The sequence below is a fragment of the Myotis nattereri genome (assembly GCF_964212035.1).
Source record: "Myotis nattereri genome assembly, chromosome: 1".
NCBI classification, from domain to species: domain Eukaryota; kingdom Metazoa; phylum Chordata; class Mammalia; order Chiroptera; family Vespertilionidae; genus Myotis; species Myotis nattereri.
In genome coordinates, this window is record NC_138075.1 from 178,222,679 (window position 1) to 178,239,935 (window position 17,257).

The following is a 17,257-nucleotide window of genomic DNA, read 5'->3' on the forward strand; positions in this document are numbered from 1 at the left end:
TATGGTTTGAGATTTGGATTAAATTGTGGGACAGAGTTGGAGCTGAAGCACAGAAGGGCCACATTTTTTCAGGGTTCTGAAAAGCAGGTAGAATACTTTTGAATTATATTCCACATAGATTCAAATGTTGAAAATCAGAAGTTAACTGTGATCATTGTTTTTATGCAATGAGATATTAGTAAAGTTATTTTTTTTAATGTATTTTATTGATTTTTTTATAGAAAGGAAGGGAGAGGGATAGAGAGTTAGAAACACCGATGAAAGAGAAACATCGATCAGCTGCCTCCTGCACACTCCCCACTGGGGATGTGCCCGCAATCAAGGTACATGCCCTTGACCGGAATCGAACCTGGGACCCTTCAGTCTGCAGGCTGATGCTCTATCCACTGAGCCAAACCGGTTAGGGCAGTAAAGTTATTTTTATAAAAGTATTCACATAGTCTGATCTATGTTCTATGAAGATAGAACAGGTTAAAGTGAAAATATTCTGCATTTATGTCAACATGTGTGTATGACTTCCTTCAAAATGTCATAAATCATTTTGTAATATGTCCCTGCACAAGGTTGAATTTGCACAAACTGCAAACTGAAGATGCCTGTGTAAAAATGCCGACTCAGGTATTTCAAATGAACTATTCAGTTTAAGTGCTGGAGGCACTATTGTGAGAAATGAGGAAATGGTTCCATCCACCAGGAAAGCCAGCCAAGTCCCTGAAATCTCTCTATTCCCTTTCTTATAGGAACAGCAATGGAAACCTTCGATGTACAACAGCATAACTCCAGTCTGCTTTACAAGCCCTCTGATTGAGAAGCCAATTGGCAAAGTAAGAATGAATCCATTTCTTGTTGAACAGTATGATTTTAGCCTATTAGCTATTATTTCTCTTTTTCTTCAGCTATTTGGGAGACATAATCAAGTGGATCTCATATAAGTGGCTGGTAAAATCCAATTTTGAGCTATTTGGTTGGCCCTTGTGGCACTTGCCCTATACAAAATGTTGAGTAGAGAAAATGTTGATCTGAGATTCCCTTATCTCTGCTTTTGCTCCCATATCCATCCTGATGATGTCCTCCCAACTTCCCTTATTGTCCTGGTTTCTCAGGTCTTTGATTTAACTTCCCCTGTTTGTCAAAACTTGTTAGAAGGAAAGAGGATACTTTTAGTCATTTATATTGTAGGGGAGGAGAAAGCCATTTTCCTCTACTCTCTTAGGTTCAGTGCCTGGGGCAATGCAAATTAAACTGAAAAACAAAAAGAGATAAATGGGAGAAAAGGCTTATTACTGTGAATAAGGAGGCCTTTATAGAAAAGGAGTGAAGGCCCACAGAAGTAGTTATATTTGAGCCTTATATGCCATTTTAACAAAGAGTGATAAACAATGGAGAAGTGACAAGAGGAAGAAAATAGGTTTGAGGCTTCTTGGGCCATTAAATTGTGAGGTGACTATATGGGGAAAGTTCATGGAAGATAAGTGATTTAGTAAGGCTTGTTACACAGACTCAAGTTGGTGCCTTTTCTATTGATAAGAGTCATCTCTGGTGGTCAAGAGTCCTCATCCTCTTGGTATAAGGGAGGAAGATACTGCTACAAATTTATGTTACCTTTACAAAGGGAAATGTATGCCCTGTTTTTAGACAGAATGGGGAGAGCAGAGAGCTTTTCCTGCATCTGCTGTTTCTCAGTTGCCTTTGTTACCAAGCAAGGGCCACTCCTGTATGCACATAGGAGTCAACATTATGACACCGATCTTAGAGTAAAAAAAAGAGTGATTTATTTAATGCTGAGTCAACTCAGAGAAGACAGGAGGCGCCATTGAAGTCTGTCTCCCGCATTAGGGGATCTGGACAAGTTTTAAGGGTCAGGGAGAATAGGGAAACATGAGGTAATGCTGGTGGGGTAAGTTTTGACTGGAGGGTTTTGGAACTTGACCAATTATGGTATAGGGGGAGGGGCAAGAGAAAGCACAAAGGAATCTGGTCTGGCAGAGTCTGATTGGTCAGTGTTTTGATTTATCCATATTTGACCCATGAACCAACTCTTCCTCCCTGAAGGAACTCTTGCTTGGTAGAGGGCTCCAGTGGACAAATTTCTATCACTTGAATTCTGTAGACTAAAGATTCTTGGTTCTGGTTCATCCTGAGGGCAGGGACGGCACGTACACAGTGCTGTCTCTGTACAGTAGCTCAGATTGAATTAATTGCCAATCTGCTTTAAGGGAGCAGAACCAGTTTTAAGCTGGTCAGTGTGATTCCTGTGCTGTTTCACCTTCATCTCAAAATAATCCTTATGCCAAAGTGACATATTTTGAGGTGGTATATTCTGATCCCCTTCAACATATTAGTATGAAATCCAGCCACAATACTACCTCTTTCAAACAGATTAGTTCTTTAAACTCTTTTGTGGGAGATGCCTCTAGAGGAGAAATTATGGATTTTTGCCTGAACTGTTAAAATCATGTCCATTAGTCCCACCATGGAGTGTAGAGCCACATGATAAGAGTATGGGCACTCTGGAGCCAGCCTGCCTGGGGTCAAATCCCAGTTCTATCACTCACTGGCTATGTGACTTTGAGCAAGTTACCTGTATAAAAAGAACATCATAATATTACCTGTTCCTGGGACTGTCACCAGGATTAAATAATTTAATATAAATTCACAAGAACAAGTATTTTTTAAAAATATATATTTTTATTGATTTCAGAGAGAAAGGGAGAGGCAGAGAGAGATAGAAACTTCAAAGATGATAGAGAATCATTGATTGGCTGCCTCCTGCATGCCCCCTACTAGGGATTAAGCCTACAACCCGGGCCTGTGCCCTGACAGAGGGGGATGGGGGGGATCAAAGTGTCATCTCCTGGTTCACGGGTCAACTTTCAACCACTGAGCCACTGGGTTCGGGCAGAACAAGGATTTTTTTAAACTTATTTTGTTCACCATGTATCAAGAACTCAACACATGATGCAAATGAACTTAATGAATGAATAAATGCAAAACAATACACATAGTCAGCTTAGAGGAAACACATCCTCAATTTGCTTATCTCAAGAAATGGGAGCTATAGAAGGTGGTGTCCTATGTGAGGAAGAGAAGTAAAACTCTGGCCAGTATATCAAGGACACTTTCCAGGCACACCTCAACAGAAGGACCACAGTCCACCTGGATACCCACACTTTCCTGTCCTCTGCTACAGTCCTGCACTTCTAGACCGCACATAGTCCAGCCACTAGGATGAAACATAGTCACTATAGGGACAAGTCAAAAACAAACAATTCCTTCAATAGGGCTTTCTCCCCAACTTATAGATACATGTGGGCAGAATCCGAGTTTTTTTGCCATTTTTCTCAAAGAAAATGAATCTGTTTTTCCTGCAATTCCTGGTAAATTTGCCTTGGTGGCAAGTCGGGCAAGGCAGCTGTCTACAGAGTGCGAGGTCCCGGCTGCACAGGAAGCCTCCTGGCAGGGCTGTCAGCACTGCTGACATGTTACAGGCACAGCAGGGGAGCGACCCAAGCCGGGACTGAGTTTCTGTGAGGTCTGCACTTCCCCTCTGCTGACTGCAGTTCAAGTGAGAGGAGTATCATTTGGCCAAAGATTAAAACAACAAATAATCAAAACACGCCCTGAACATCACAAAGTGTGTTGGAAACCACTCTGACACTCACTCTCTTGCCCTTGCCTCTGTCCCTTGCAGCCCCACCTCTTCTGATTTTGTTTATATAGATTCTAAATGGCCCACCACTTTGTTAGAACAGAAAGAAGCCATTTCAAAGGCGGAAGTCAGAAGTCAATGAACCCCAGAGGGTCTCTTTTGACTAAACTTTATTTTCATCCAATAGACAGCCCTGGCTTTTCCTCCGTGTTCTCCTAGACCTGATCAGACACTAACAGCAGTGTAAGAAGGGTAGGAGGAGGGTTTTGGAATGCTTCTCAGAGAGCAGAAGGCACTTAAATGCAGTATGATCATCCTTGGTTTAGTGATATTGCTGTGGATTCTCAGCTCTCCCTCGCCTGCCAGGGCAGAGTTAGCAGTAGGTGTCTGTGAGTGACACCAGGACTGTCTTGGGTTGAGTGGGACTGCTCCCAGAGGATTTTCTTGTTCTCTTCTCTCCCCATAGCTCTGGCTTCTGGGCATGACACTCTTGCTTAAAATACACAAATGAACTCACTTTGCAATCAGCTATTATCTGTCCACCTGGAGATGAAAAATGATGCTGAAAATGTAAGCAAAGTCAAGCTTTAATTACAGGGGTCAATGGAAGGCAACATTTGGGGTGGATAATTGAAACCTGTAATTAATCTGCTTAGAATTCAAACTCTCTTTCTCACTGTCAAGAAGCTTTCTGTAGGGCGAAAGGCTGTAAGCTGGACCCAGATGTGATTTCTGTCACCCAAATTATGGTGCCGCAAACTGAACCAGGGAATAATGTTTCTGTGCTTTGGGGGCAGGAAAGGTGTGAAAACCCCCGGCTGGAAAACAGAGGATTCCAAAGTGAGCTCATGATAGGAAAAAGGATATTATGGAGCCAGTTCCAGTCTTACAACTAAGCCACAACTTTTTAAAATTAATCAGCGGTTCTCAACCTGTGGGTTGCGACCCCTTTGATGGTCGAACGACCCTCAAAGACCATCCTGCATATCAGATATTTACATTATGATTAATAACAGTAGCAACATTACAGTTATGAAGTAGCAACGAAAATAATTTTATGGTTGGGTCACAACATGAGAAACTGTATTTAAAGGGCCAGAAGGTTGAGAACCACTGAATTAATGGTTATGATGATGATAGGAATAAAGGAGAGAAACTTCTTAGAGCAAAGAGGGGAAGCCAGGGAAATCATTGGGCCAAGCAATGACTGGAATATGTGGTTTTCCACCCTTGAATTAAGAGGACTTATGTGTTTTATTTTACATAATTGGAGTCAGAACCTTTTGAATGGAGCATACAAATTTATGTAAATAAGAATGCAAATGTTAAAAATACGTGTCTTGGGATCTCCAGGGGATGACCTGGCAGCTAGTAAATATTGTGTGGTGAAAACTCAAAATTAACATATTCCCCCAAATCCCATAATGTTATAACTGGAAGACTTTCTTGGTAATTTATAGGAGATACCCTGGAGAATGAATTAAGACTGATTATTTTAATGTATTTGACAATAAGAATGTTACCCCCCAAGAGGTTACACAGGGTAATGGTAAATGCAAAAGGGATTTCAGGATTTCAATAAATTAATAGCAGATTCAAAGCAGATGGTTGAAAGGGAATTAGACAAGGATGACAGAGACAAAAGCAGGGATTTAGGGAGGTAGGTAACATTAGAGGATGACATTAAATTCAACTACCAGGCTCTGCCACAAAATTCTCATTGGAGCTACTGACAAGACAAGAGACTAGGCAAAAAGAAGCATTATTTCAACTCAGCAAAGCATTGAGCAGATCACACCAAGTCAGAACAACCCAGTGAAGTGCCATGACCTCCGGAAACTGCACAGAATACCAAGCAGATGGAGTTGTTTGGATTAGGAGATGCCCAAGACCTTGGCTATGCCGAGCTTCCTTTCCCAAAGTAATTTAGGTGACAGGTAAACTTGTCCTCAGTCAAAAGAAATGTAACTGTAACACATTATTTGATTTAACCAGAAGGAAATGGAGAGATAAACTGCCTTGAGGGATAGCAATGTTATTAAATGGAAGGGTGGCTAAGAATGCAAACCAGGCTACCTAGGCCTCCTGTATTTCTGGGAGCATGAAGGGGAAACTGGAGGAGCGAGGTGGAAGTGACTGGATAAACAACAGATAAAAAGAAAGGAACTGGTGAACTCAGAATCAACAAAATATAGAGCTGCTGTATTTCAAAATTGGGAGTCATCTGTGGGAAGAAAAGAAGTAGAGGTGCCCATTTTTATAGCTTAATTTTTAGCTCCTTTTAGCACTAGAGAATTTTTCTTTCCAAAGGAAAGTTTATCTTAGCAAACAGGGGGCATCTTGGGAGTAGTTTTGTAAATCGCAGCCAGTGGAGAATGATTGAATGTCATGGATGGGTCTGGCGAGAGAGCACCAATTCTATGAGAAGTACCCTGGGACTTAATATTTAGGGCTCTCAGTGACCCAAGAAGATGAAGAAACATCTTCTGTTACACCCATTAGGGTCCATGCCATTTCTTCCTGTCGTCTCTTTTCACAAACTAGTCTGTGGCTTCTGCTGCATCCAAAACCCCAAAATACTGAAAGTCAGGAATGGAATAATCAGAAGGTAATAATGCTGAGCAAAGCAAGCCACTATAATTCCTGCAGTTTTAGATAAACATAATTTTAATTTTTTGAGTGTGAGGGCCCTGATTTGACTGGATCTCTGTCTCTATGTATTTAGCTTTTGGTCATTGAAGCAAAAATACATTAAGCTTTGCATTTTTATTCTAGGGCTTTTGTGACAAGGTAGAAGAAAATTTCAAGTTAAGGGGTCAATTTTCTTATTATTATTATTCTAAAATAATGAAGGTTTTAGCAGGGCATATGTCGACCCATCTGAAGAGAACATTTTTCAGCCTCCCTTGCAACTAGAAGTGGCTATATGGTGAGATTATGGCCAACGGGATGGGAGCGGAAGTGATGTATGCAATTTCTGAGTCATGCCCTTTATAGGAAAAGCATGCCACTCTTGCTGGCTGGAATACACATGTGGTAAGAAAGCTGGAAGATCAACCTTAGACCAAGAGAATATGACTGAGAAACAGCAATGAAGAGTTGGCATTTCTCACTCCATACAACTGTTGGCTGCTTGTGTTCAGACTGCTATTGCCTGGGACAGAAATCCAGTTCCATCTTGCCTATACCACTACTATTTTGGCCATTGATACAGTTGCTTCAGTGGTATCCTAATGCATGATTAGAGCAGGGGGAGAGCGGGCCGCATGCTCCTTGGGAAGTCATTTAGAATCCAGCGAAGGTAGAAGGCAGAGCCTGGTATACTACATATCAGTTAAAGGAATGAAAATGTTGAGTTGCTGACACGTATCTGTCAAATCAAGCCTGGATGAGGAGGAGAGATACAGAGACTAACTAAGGTGATGAGCAGAAGTCTGCTGAGCAGAGGACCCTGTCTTTGAGTTCTGAATGTAGTAAACACAGTTATCGATCATGTACTGAATTTTGAAAAACTGAGGCAAACAAATTTTTACTAAAAATACTCAAACTCAAGCACTGTAATGGAACCCATTCATTATCTGGTCAAATAACATTTCTATTAATACTTGTGTGTAGGATCTGTCATTTTATGAGATGAATAAATCATTTTATCATACCTTATCCTAGATCCATTCCCCTTCTATTTTACATAAAATAATGTTATTTTTTAAATACATTTTTATTGATTTCAGAGAGAAATGGAAAGGGAGAAAGAGATAGAAACATCAATGATGAGAGAGAGTCATTGATCAGCTGCCTCCTGAACGCCCCACACTGGGGACTGAGACTGCAACCCAGGCATGCGCCCTGACCAGGAATCAAACTGTCACCTCCTGGTTCATAGGTCAATGCTCGACCACTGAGCTATGCTGGCTGGGCAACACTTATTATTTTGACTTAATAACTTAGCCCTTTAAAGCATTAACTGTTGCACCCATTAGAGACCATGCCATTTCTTCCCATCATCTCTTCCCTCAAAGTGCCGGACACAATGACATGCATATAGTAGGCAGGTGGTGCTTGTCTATTGATGGATAAATGAATACAGAATCTTAATTTGTTATTCAGGCAGCTATTTTCATCTTCTCATCTTTGTTCATATGATTATTGAGGTAGTGGCCTACTATAACTACTGAAGACAAATAATTTTTAAAATCAATATCATTAATACTATTCTGTAAATATTAAATAACCAGAGGTGGAAATAGATTTACATTTAGAATCCTGGATTCTCACTACCACTGAAGCACAACTTAGGCTTTATTACATTAGGTCCAAAAGTGAGAGTTCATCTGGATAAGAAGTGCAGTCTGATGTACAAAGACAAGAAGTCTACCCATCCCAACATTGCTAACAGACTAGATGGCTTTATCAACAGGCTTTACATGCTCCAAAGAGTTGAAATAAGATTTAGCAAATATGTTTTCCGTAGCTGGTTTAGCTCAGTGGATAGAGTGTCGGCCTGTGGAATGAAGGGTCTCCGGTTGGATTCCGGTCAAGGTCACATACCTGGGTTTCTGGCTCAATCCCCAGTGGGGGGAGTACAGGAGGCAACCAATCAATGATTATCTCTCATTATTGATGGTTCTATCTCTCCCTCTACCTTCCTCTCTGAAATCAATAAAATATATATATAAAAAAAACATGCTTACACCAATGGCAGTTCAATCTATGTCCTCCTGTAAGCATATAACAATACTTAATGCCAGCTCCCAAAGCCAGCAGAAAGTAAATGAAGTATGGACAATTAATATCTGTAGAATATGCTTCATTAGGTTTATAAAATTAATTTATTCAGAAATAGGCAAATACCCATATACTATAAAAATAAGAAGCAACAAACTTAAACACAAATCATTCTTGTTATTCTGGTCTTGCTGTACAGCTTATCTATAAAGGTTGAAATAGATGGTACCACATGTATGGCCTGGATGCATAGATAGGATGTACTTGATGTTTAAATATTAGATAACTGATTATTAAAAGCCCTCCCCCATCACACACACACATAATCTCCACACCCCTACTATTGGAGACTACCCATTATCAAAGGGTCGTGGAGTCATATTTGTATTACAGAACTTTTGTTTATGCTATTCTTGTCTCAATGTGCTGACCCTTTTCCATTAACACTGCCCCAATTTGTCTCCCAGAACCCAGCTTGAAAATATCAAGTGGAACTTCTGATGGAAAATGCTAAGTAAAAATGCTGCCCTGCTCTGTTAGTGACATAAAAAGAAACTTTACTTTGTCCCACCTGGGGATAGGAAAAAAGATGACCCATGATTAGCATATATACTCTCTATTCATATAGATAAAAAAGTAATATCACTAAATTCTGAGACATAGTTCTACAGAGTTATCAGCAGAATTAATGCAGAATTTATGCAATATTGCTGCCTTTGGAATACTCTGGGTACCCTTGAGAAAGCCCAAGGAGAGGAAGCCCTTCTTGAAAATACTGCATTCTAAGCATTCTATGCCAGCCAAGCATCCACTAAGAAATAAACAGACATTGAATGCCATCCATGTGTGAGGCAGTGAGCTATAAATGGTAATCTAGGGCCCTTTGGTGTAAACATTAGCAGCAATAATAATTATTATAATGCCTACCATTGTCTGAGAACTCAGGACCAAACTGACATAAGTTCTTCACATCTAGCCTCTCATTTCATCATTTTACTGGTGAAATCTAGAGAGGATAAAGGGCTTACTCAAGGTCACAGACTAATTAATAAATGGTAGAGTTGCTATCCCAAACCAGGCATGCCTGATTCAAGAACCTCTGCCCTAACCACCCGCCTTTTTATTTGGATGATTTCTTTTCTATTTCTATTTGAAATATAATCAAAGATTGCTGAGAGCACACAGAAGGATGCCTCCCAAAAAAGTATGACCTGGCTTATATTATGGGTCTCTCTGGCTACAGTTTTTCATTTTCATTTTCCAAAAGGCCCCAGTTATAAATAGCAACCCTGAGCAAGTGGGAAATAATGTGTGAGCATGCGGCGTTAGGTTGGCCCTTTAAAGGCAGTGGCTTTACAAAGAACTTTAAAAGGGGTAGGAGCTGCAAAGATATCACCATGAGGTGACTCCGATCAAAATAGTATTCCTCAGAAGCCATTCCAGATAACTTGTGTCCCAGTTTTTCTCCTCTGGGAGAAGGAGGCTTGGTGCTCACAGAATCCATGAGGCTCTGCATTTAATTTTAAGAACTTTAATACCCGATGAAAAGTGATATTGTTAAAGTTCAACTTAACAAAAAGATAGAATAAAGCCTAAAATCTTCACTCGCCACTGATGCCTGTTGGATTTTTCATATAGACAGTCTGGCTGCCTGGTAAAATAAATGAGCACGAATGAAGTGAACAGAGCAGATTGCATAAAGGTTTATGGTCTGAAGAGCAGGGAGGTAATTAGTGGAGCGATGAACTCCCCAATTGTGTCCATGTTTTTAAAGGTCATTTCCTGCATTTTATGAGAGATGGGGAATTACACTGGGGGTCCCCATAGAACTTTGTGTTTACTATTAGGGGCATTTATTTTAACCAACCTTACTACTTTAGGGTTGGCTGAATGCATGTCTGTCTTTTGCAGGGGCTTGTAATCAGCTTGGCTGGGGTCTTGGGTGGAGCGGGATTGTGCCTTGTCCATTATTTATGTCCCCAAAGCACCAAGCATAATTATCTCCATAGTGAAGCTGCTTGCTGAGAAGGAGAGGGAAGTGATAGAAAAAGAAAGGGAAAGACATTTTTATAGTGTTGTATCTAAGATTGCCGTTTTCTGATTACCTGGGGTCAGGTTGCTTTAAGTACCTTCTGAAACCTCTCTAATGAATAGCTTAGTGAATAAATTCAACTTTACCTTAAAAGATGTTTGCTTACAGAATATATATAGTTATTCTGATTTCAGAGAGGAAGGGGGAGGGAGAGAGAGATAGAAACATCAATGAGAGAGACTCATTGATCGGCTACCTCCTGCACGTCCCCTACTGGGGTTCGAGCACGCATGTGCTCTTGACTGGCATCGAACCTGGGACTCTTTAGTCTGCAGGCCGATGCTCTGTCCACTGAGCCAAACCAGCTAGGGCCACAATAACTTTTAAAAGGCTCTATTCATTTGCATGAGGCAGAAACTGCAATTTTTACACTAAGAACTTTCAAATAGAATCAGCCATAAGAGGCATGTTGAGATTAAAACAAAGTAGAAGAGCGAGGGGGAGAGAGAGAGAGGAAGTTGTTTCCTTCCTTCACTGCACCAGTGAAAGTGATCTTGCCAAGGTCAGCAGGAAAATCCTAACAGCTACACCCAGAGTACATTTCCATTCTTCTCTCACTTGATGCCATTGACCTCTTCTTAAAAGTTGTTCCTCTCTTGGCTTCTATGAGAGCTGTCTTCTAATTCTCATTTGACCACCGTCTCTTTTGCTATTTCATTCTCCCTCAACAATACCTCAAATTTTGTGTCCCCCAGTGTTCCATTCCTGGTACACTTTTTTTCTTTAAATCGATCCCTCTCCCTGAGCAATGTTGTTTAGTCTCTTATTCCATTTGTTCAACATGGTCAAAGCTAAACTAATTAGCTTCTCTTCCCCTTCTTTTGATTCACCTGCTCTACAAATGTTCTGTTCCTCCTCTCTCAATGAATGTTCCTACCTTATACCCAACAATTCAAGCCAGATACTTGGGCATCATCCATAATTCTCCCATCTCCCTCATCCATTGAGTCTGCACCCAGTTCACGTTATTCTAAATTCTTAACATTCACCCTCTCCTTCCCCATTGTGATTGCTGTGATTAAGGCCTTCGTCATCTCTCATCCGGTTACTGATGAGCCTTCTAGCTGTTTTCTGTATCTTCACTCTCACCTATTTTTTTCAATACCTCACCAATACCACTACAGAGTTTTATCCTTTCAAATTGCAAATATGATCAAGATCCTTACTTGACTAAGAGGTAGAGTGGCTCCCTATTGACTAGTGAGTTAGTCTAAATCTCTCTGAATAGTAGAGTGAGGCATGTGTGATATACCTACCCCATCACCCCTCCCCAGCCTCAGCTCCCTTTGTACATTCTCTCCAATCCTACACACTACGCTCCACTTCATGACTTTGTGCCATTGTGCATGCTGTTTCCTCTACTTGTTCCCACCTCATTCCCTTCTCTTCTTCAAAGTCTCTCTTATAATTCACTTCCACGTCTCTCCCACCCCTTCTTCAACCTTTATTCTAAGTTAAAGCTGTATTTTATATGTTTTCTTTTGCAACATTGCTCTTACCTTGTTGAAAGTTTTTCCTTGTATTCCAACTCTTCTTAGTAATGGAGCACATTTCTTATCTTTGTACTCCGCAATGTGTGGCTCAGCATATGACATGCTACTCACTGAATGCTCTGGAAATCCTGTTTCTGCTTATGAATACCCTGTCTGTTCCTTTCACCACATACCCAGAATTCAAAGCTCATACAACCCCACAACTTAGAACTTCTCTACCCACTTACAGATTTTAGAATTCTCTTGGCTAGTTATCTGACTCTAAAGTTTTATGGATGGGGAAAGTTGAATACTCCTCACAGATGATTAATGCTGATGATTATGTTGGAGCTCGTTATAAGAAAAGGAAAGATTTTTATCTGAGAGCATGAAGATAGCACCTTGGCCAATGTCAATTCCTCCCTATTAACTGACTAGAGGCCTGGTGCATGAAAATTCATTTACTGGAGGGGGGGGGGGCCTTAGCCTGGCCTGCCCCCTCTCACAGTCTGGGAGACCTCAGGGGTGGGAGGCAACCCAGCAATCAGGGGAAGACGATGTCCCCATCACACTTCTGCTGCTGCCACTTTGGCAGCACAAGTCTCGGCCAGCCCTGGTTACCTGAGCCTCAGGCGGCCCTGGGCAGCTGGGCAGTTGCCATCCAAGGCTTGCCTGATCCTCGAACTGGCCCTGGGCAGCTGGGGAGCTAAGGGGACTGGGGGACTCAGGAGGCAGGCACGCAGGAAGGCCAGACCTGCCTGGCGGCGGGCCCAGCCTTGCCACGCACCTGTCGCCCTGGTGGGGCTGAGGGGACTGGGCACAACCATCTTGTGGTTGTGGGCGCTGCCAACTTTGAGGGTGTGGAAGTCAATTAGCATATTCCCTCCTTATTGGCTGTGGGCACTGCCATCTTTGCTACAGTGTGAGGGTCAATTAGCATATTCCCTTTTTATTAGATAGGATAACAATGATAATTGAGGAAGATAGGCATATTACCCCATTTAGGGAATTCTACCCTATCTATTTTATTAAATAGCATTGCAGTGGGAGTTAGAACCACCTGCTGTACCTTTAGGAGCAAGAGTGATTGTGGTCAGTGTTTCCAGATGCTCTCTGTACAGAGAGAAGAAAAACTGGTTTCTGGCTCCAGCTTGGGCTTTTGCTAGGAGGTCAGTCATGAGAGAAAGTTTGGTCTTTTGTACCTTAAAAATATCTAACCAGTTTTAAATTAGGCATTCTGATAGGGAAACACAAAGTATAAAAAGATGAGAGTTTTTTACATATGAATTCAAATATCCCACAAAGAAGAGTTTGTAGCACTGAAATGTACATTCTATAGTATTAGTCGATACTGGTATTTGTAATAATAAAATGTAGTGATATACTTATTTTAGAGGAGATAACATATAAAAAACAAAGAATCCTCATACAACTCCTTACTATGATAAAAATATACATTTATAATTATACTAGAGGCCCAGTGCACAAAATTTGTACACGGGGGTGGGCGTCCCTCAGCCTGGCCTGTGCCCTCTCGCAGTCCAGGACCCCTCGGGGGATGTCTGCCTGCTGGCTTAGGCCTGCTCCCCGTGGGGATTGGGCCTAAGCCATCAGTGGGACATCCCTCTCCCAGTCCCGGAGCCCTCGCTCCTTACCGCCTGCCTGCTCACTGTTCCTTACTGCTTGGCTCACTGCTCCTTAGTACTGCCACAGAGGCGGGAAAGGCTCCTGTCACCGCTGCTGCACTCAACAGCTGTGAGCCCGGCTTCTGGCACTGACCACCAAGGGGCAGCTCCTGCATTGAGCGTCAGCCCCCTAGTGATCAGTGTGCATCTGGTTGTTCTGCTGTAATGGTTGCTTAGGCTTTTATTACATAGATAATCAAAATGTTTATTAAATATAGTAGATGAACATTATTTGGTCAATAGTGCTAAGTATTCTGGGAGATGCTAAAGAAGTTATTTTTGTCTTAAGGGATACAGAATGACTTACTTAGCATTGGAAGGTAATATAAATGTCATCTAGCCCAACTTCTCATCTGATGCTTAAATCTACCCTACAAACATCTGCCAAACCTCCTGTGGATATCTCCATTTTGAATGAGCTTTCTACCTCCTGAAGCAGTTCATTTCCTATTTAAATAGCTCTTTTTGTTAATGATAAATAAAATTTATTGAGTGCTTACCATGTTCTAGACACCAGACTAAGTATTTTATCTTCAAAACTCTTATGTAATCTTTATCACAACCTTATAAAATGGTAGTTTTTTTAAAAATATATTTTATTGATTTTTCACAGAGAGGAAGGGAGAGGGATAGAGAGAAACATCCATGAGAGAGAAATATCGATCAGCTGCCTCCCACACACCCCCCCACTGGGGATGTGCCCGCAACCAAGGCACATACCCTTGACTGGAATCGAACCCGGGACTCTTCAGTCCACAGGCCGACGCTCTAGCCACTAAGCCAAACTGGTCAGGGCTAAAATGGTAGTTATTATTCCCCTTTTATAGATGAGGGGAAAACTGAGTTTTAGTGAGGTTGGGCAGCTGCTCAATACCACACAGTTGGTAAGCTGTAGACTCAACTTTAAATACATAGTTTGCATTCTTAAAGAGCATGCATATATTATAATTGTATTAACCAATGTCACCCCAATAAGTTTAATTGAAAAAAAGAAACCCAGTATGTACATGTAGCCTCTATAACCCAACTTCATTCCTATGTTGACCTGAAAGCCACCTTCGTATAGCTTCTGTTCAATGGTCTTAATTTTTAAGAGATGGCACTAAATATGTCCTTTCCGCATGAGAGCTCTTCACATAACTGGAGATAGTTACCTTATCCACTGTGCCCTCTCAGTCTTTCTACTGGATAGACAGTTGCATTACTTTCCATCTTTCCTTGTGTAAAATGGATTCTAGGCCCTTTAGCATCATGGTCACTGTCCTTGGGCAAACCCCACTTTGGGTTTTTATACATTTCACACAGCATAGAGCCATATTAGCTTTGTTGGAAGAGTGGAAACACAAGGCTGAGTTATATGCTTGTGTTTTATATGTTGGTAAACTATATCTCTACTGTCCTGTATTCACTCAGCTGGTTTTTAAACTTGAATTTAGAACTTTGTACTTACCTCAGTTATATTTTATTTATAGTTTACTAGGGGCCCAGTGCATGAATTCGTGCACCTTGAAAGGAACTGTGGGCATGAGGCTGTGGTGGGCACAGGGGTGGGTCTCGGCCCATCCTCCATGCTCCTGCCCAGCGCCTCCCACCCCAGCCCCAGGTCCCTATCTGCCTGCAGCCCTGCTCCCTCCACCACTGCTCTCACGCATTGATGGTGCCAGCCCCACTTGCACCCGCTGATGGCACAGAGCAATTGGGGCCAGCACCAGCAGTGGGTGCAAGTGGGGGCTGTGCCCTCAGGGGTGATCAGAGCCAGCAGCCGCTGCTCACACCTGCTGACAGCACTGAGCAATTGGGACCAATGCTGGGCGCTGGCAGCGGGTGTGAGCAGGGCCGGCGCAGGCAGTGGGTGTAAGAAGTGACTGGCAGCCCCGATTGCCCCTCAGGAGCAGCGGGAAGTGGAGAAGCCCTGAGGGGCGATTAGGGCCAGTGCTGGCAGCAGGTGTGAGCACCAGGCGGGACCACAGCACATGGAAGCAAAGAATTTTCAGTAACCACCAGAGGCTCACTCCAATGACAGTGACCAGCATCCTGCCTTGGTCTGGTGCTTCCGCTCACCTGCTCCACCATCCCGCCCCGGCCAATGCCTGCCATGTTCCGTGCTCTGCCCTCTGCTGCTGCCACCCGCCATGTTCCATGCGTGCTCCCTGGTGGTCAGCAGCACATCATAGTGACCGGTTGTTCGGTTGTTCCACCGTTCGGTCTATTTGCATATTAGGGGCTTATATATATAGATTGTCCTAGCATGATAAATTTTTTTAGGATCAAGATTCTGCCATCTAAAATTTGTTTTCCCTTTGTATTCATAATGTTTGCCATGTATTAACCCATCCCACGCTTAACGGATTAAAACAATAATTTGGCTCCTAATTCTGTGTCAGAACTTAGGCTGTGCTTAGCTTAGTGCCTCTTTGGGACTTGATAGGCTTTTTCATATATCTTTAGTCAGCTACAAGGCCAGTTGTGGGCTGTTGGGTCTAGAAGCACCTCAGTTGAGATGGTATGTCTCTATTCTACATGTTTTCTCATCCTCCAACAGGCTAGCCTAGGCTTGTCCACATGTTGAAAGAAGGGTCCCAAGACAGCAAAAGAAAGGCCCCATAAGTCCTATCTCAGGACAGGGACATTATTATTTCCTCCATATTCTATTGGCCAAAGCAAGTCCCAAGGCCAGAGGCCTTCAAAGGCTGGGGAAATAGACTCCATCTTTTTGTAGGAGGAATGTCAAAGTCACTTTAGAGAGGACCTCGATATAAGAAAGCATGGTAATTGTGTTCATTTAAAAATCTACCATACCCTTAGGGTCATGGCATTTATGACCTTAAGAGTATGGTAGATTTTTAAATGAACACAATTAGCCTCTCTTTGATCAATGTTTTATATGCAGGTAATCAAAATTACCCTTTAAAAATTTATAGGAATTTCAATTTATTATGATTTTATAATAGAGTGCTATACTATTTTGCTCTTACAATCTAGTTAGGCAACCATAACAAATACACTGTAAACAGTGAAAGCAAAAGTTTACATGCTAAACTATTCTGTTCTCTTTCTAAAGAGGCAGAATTTAGAGAACCAAGAGATCTACAGGGGCCACCACCAGGAAAGTACTATAGAAGAGTTTAAACTTGATCTGGATTTGAAAAATAAAAACAAATTAGGCTAGAATGCATATTGGGAAAGAGACATGAGGAAGCATTCAGATTAGGGATTAGCATGTGCAAAAGCATGCAGAATCTGAGAGTAGACTGGAGTGACAATATTGAGGAGTTTCTCAGAAGAATGAGTGGTAAACGAAAGAATGGTTAGGTGGCAAAGGATCTGTAATAAAATTGAGAAAGCAAAAGTAGAAATTTTTGAATTTGATTTTGTTAGCAGTAGTGAACTATGGATGGCTCTTGAGACCAAAGATAATGTGATGAAAATTTTTGCACAACCAGCCTAACATTAGTTTGAATGGGACATTTTTATGTTTTTGGAATCAGTGAAACCATTGAGAAGAGCTTGAGAGCTTTTTTTTATTCCTGATTAAAACTAAGTACCTGATACCATTTTCCCTAAGGTAGTTAAAAAAAAGACTTAAATAATTACCCTGCCAGTTAGTTTCATTTCTGCCAATTTAAGGAGCAGA

General features: G+C 41.7%; 2 protein-coding genes across 7 annotated transcripts in view; both read left to right on the top strand.

Moving 5' to 3' along the window:
* The window catches only part of RASGEF1B (RasGEF domain family member 1B), a 525,540-nt gene that overhangs the window by 371,424 nt on the left and 136,859 nt on the right, over nt 1-17,257 (top strand). For all 4 annotated transcript variants that reach the window (XM_081095426.1, XM_081095427.1, XM_081095428.1 and 1 more), the window contains one exon: nt 741-824. In XM_081095426.1, coding sequence (XP_080951552.1) covers nt 741-824 — 84 coding nt within the window. The remainder of the gene's footprint in view (nt 1-740; nt 825-17,257) is intronic.
* Nucleotides 1-17,257, top strand: part of LOC308522222 (succinate dehydrogenase [ubiquinone] iron-sulfur subunit, mitochondrial-like) — a 409,251-nt gene that overhangs the window by 371,377 nt on the left and 20,617 nt on the right. For all 3 annotated transcript variants that reach the window (XM_081095482.1, XM_081095483.1, XM_081095484.1), the window contains one exon: nt 741-824. The gene's annotated coding sequence lies outside the window, so the exon portion shown is untranslated. The remainder of the gene's footprint in view (nt 1-740; nt 825-17,257) is intronic.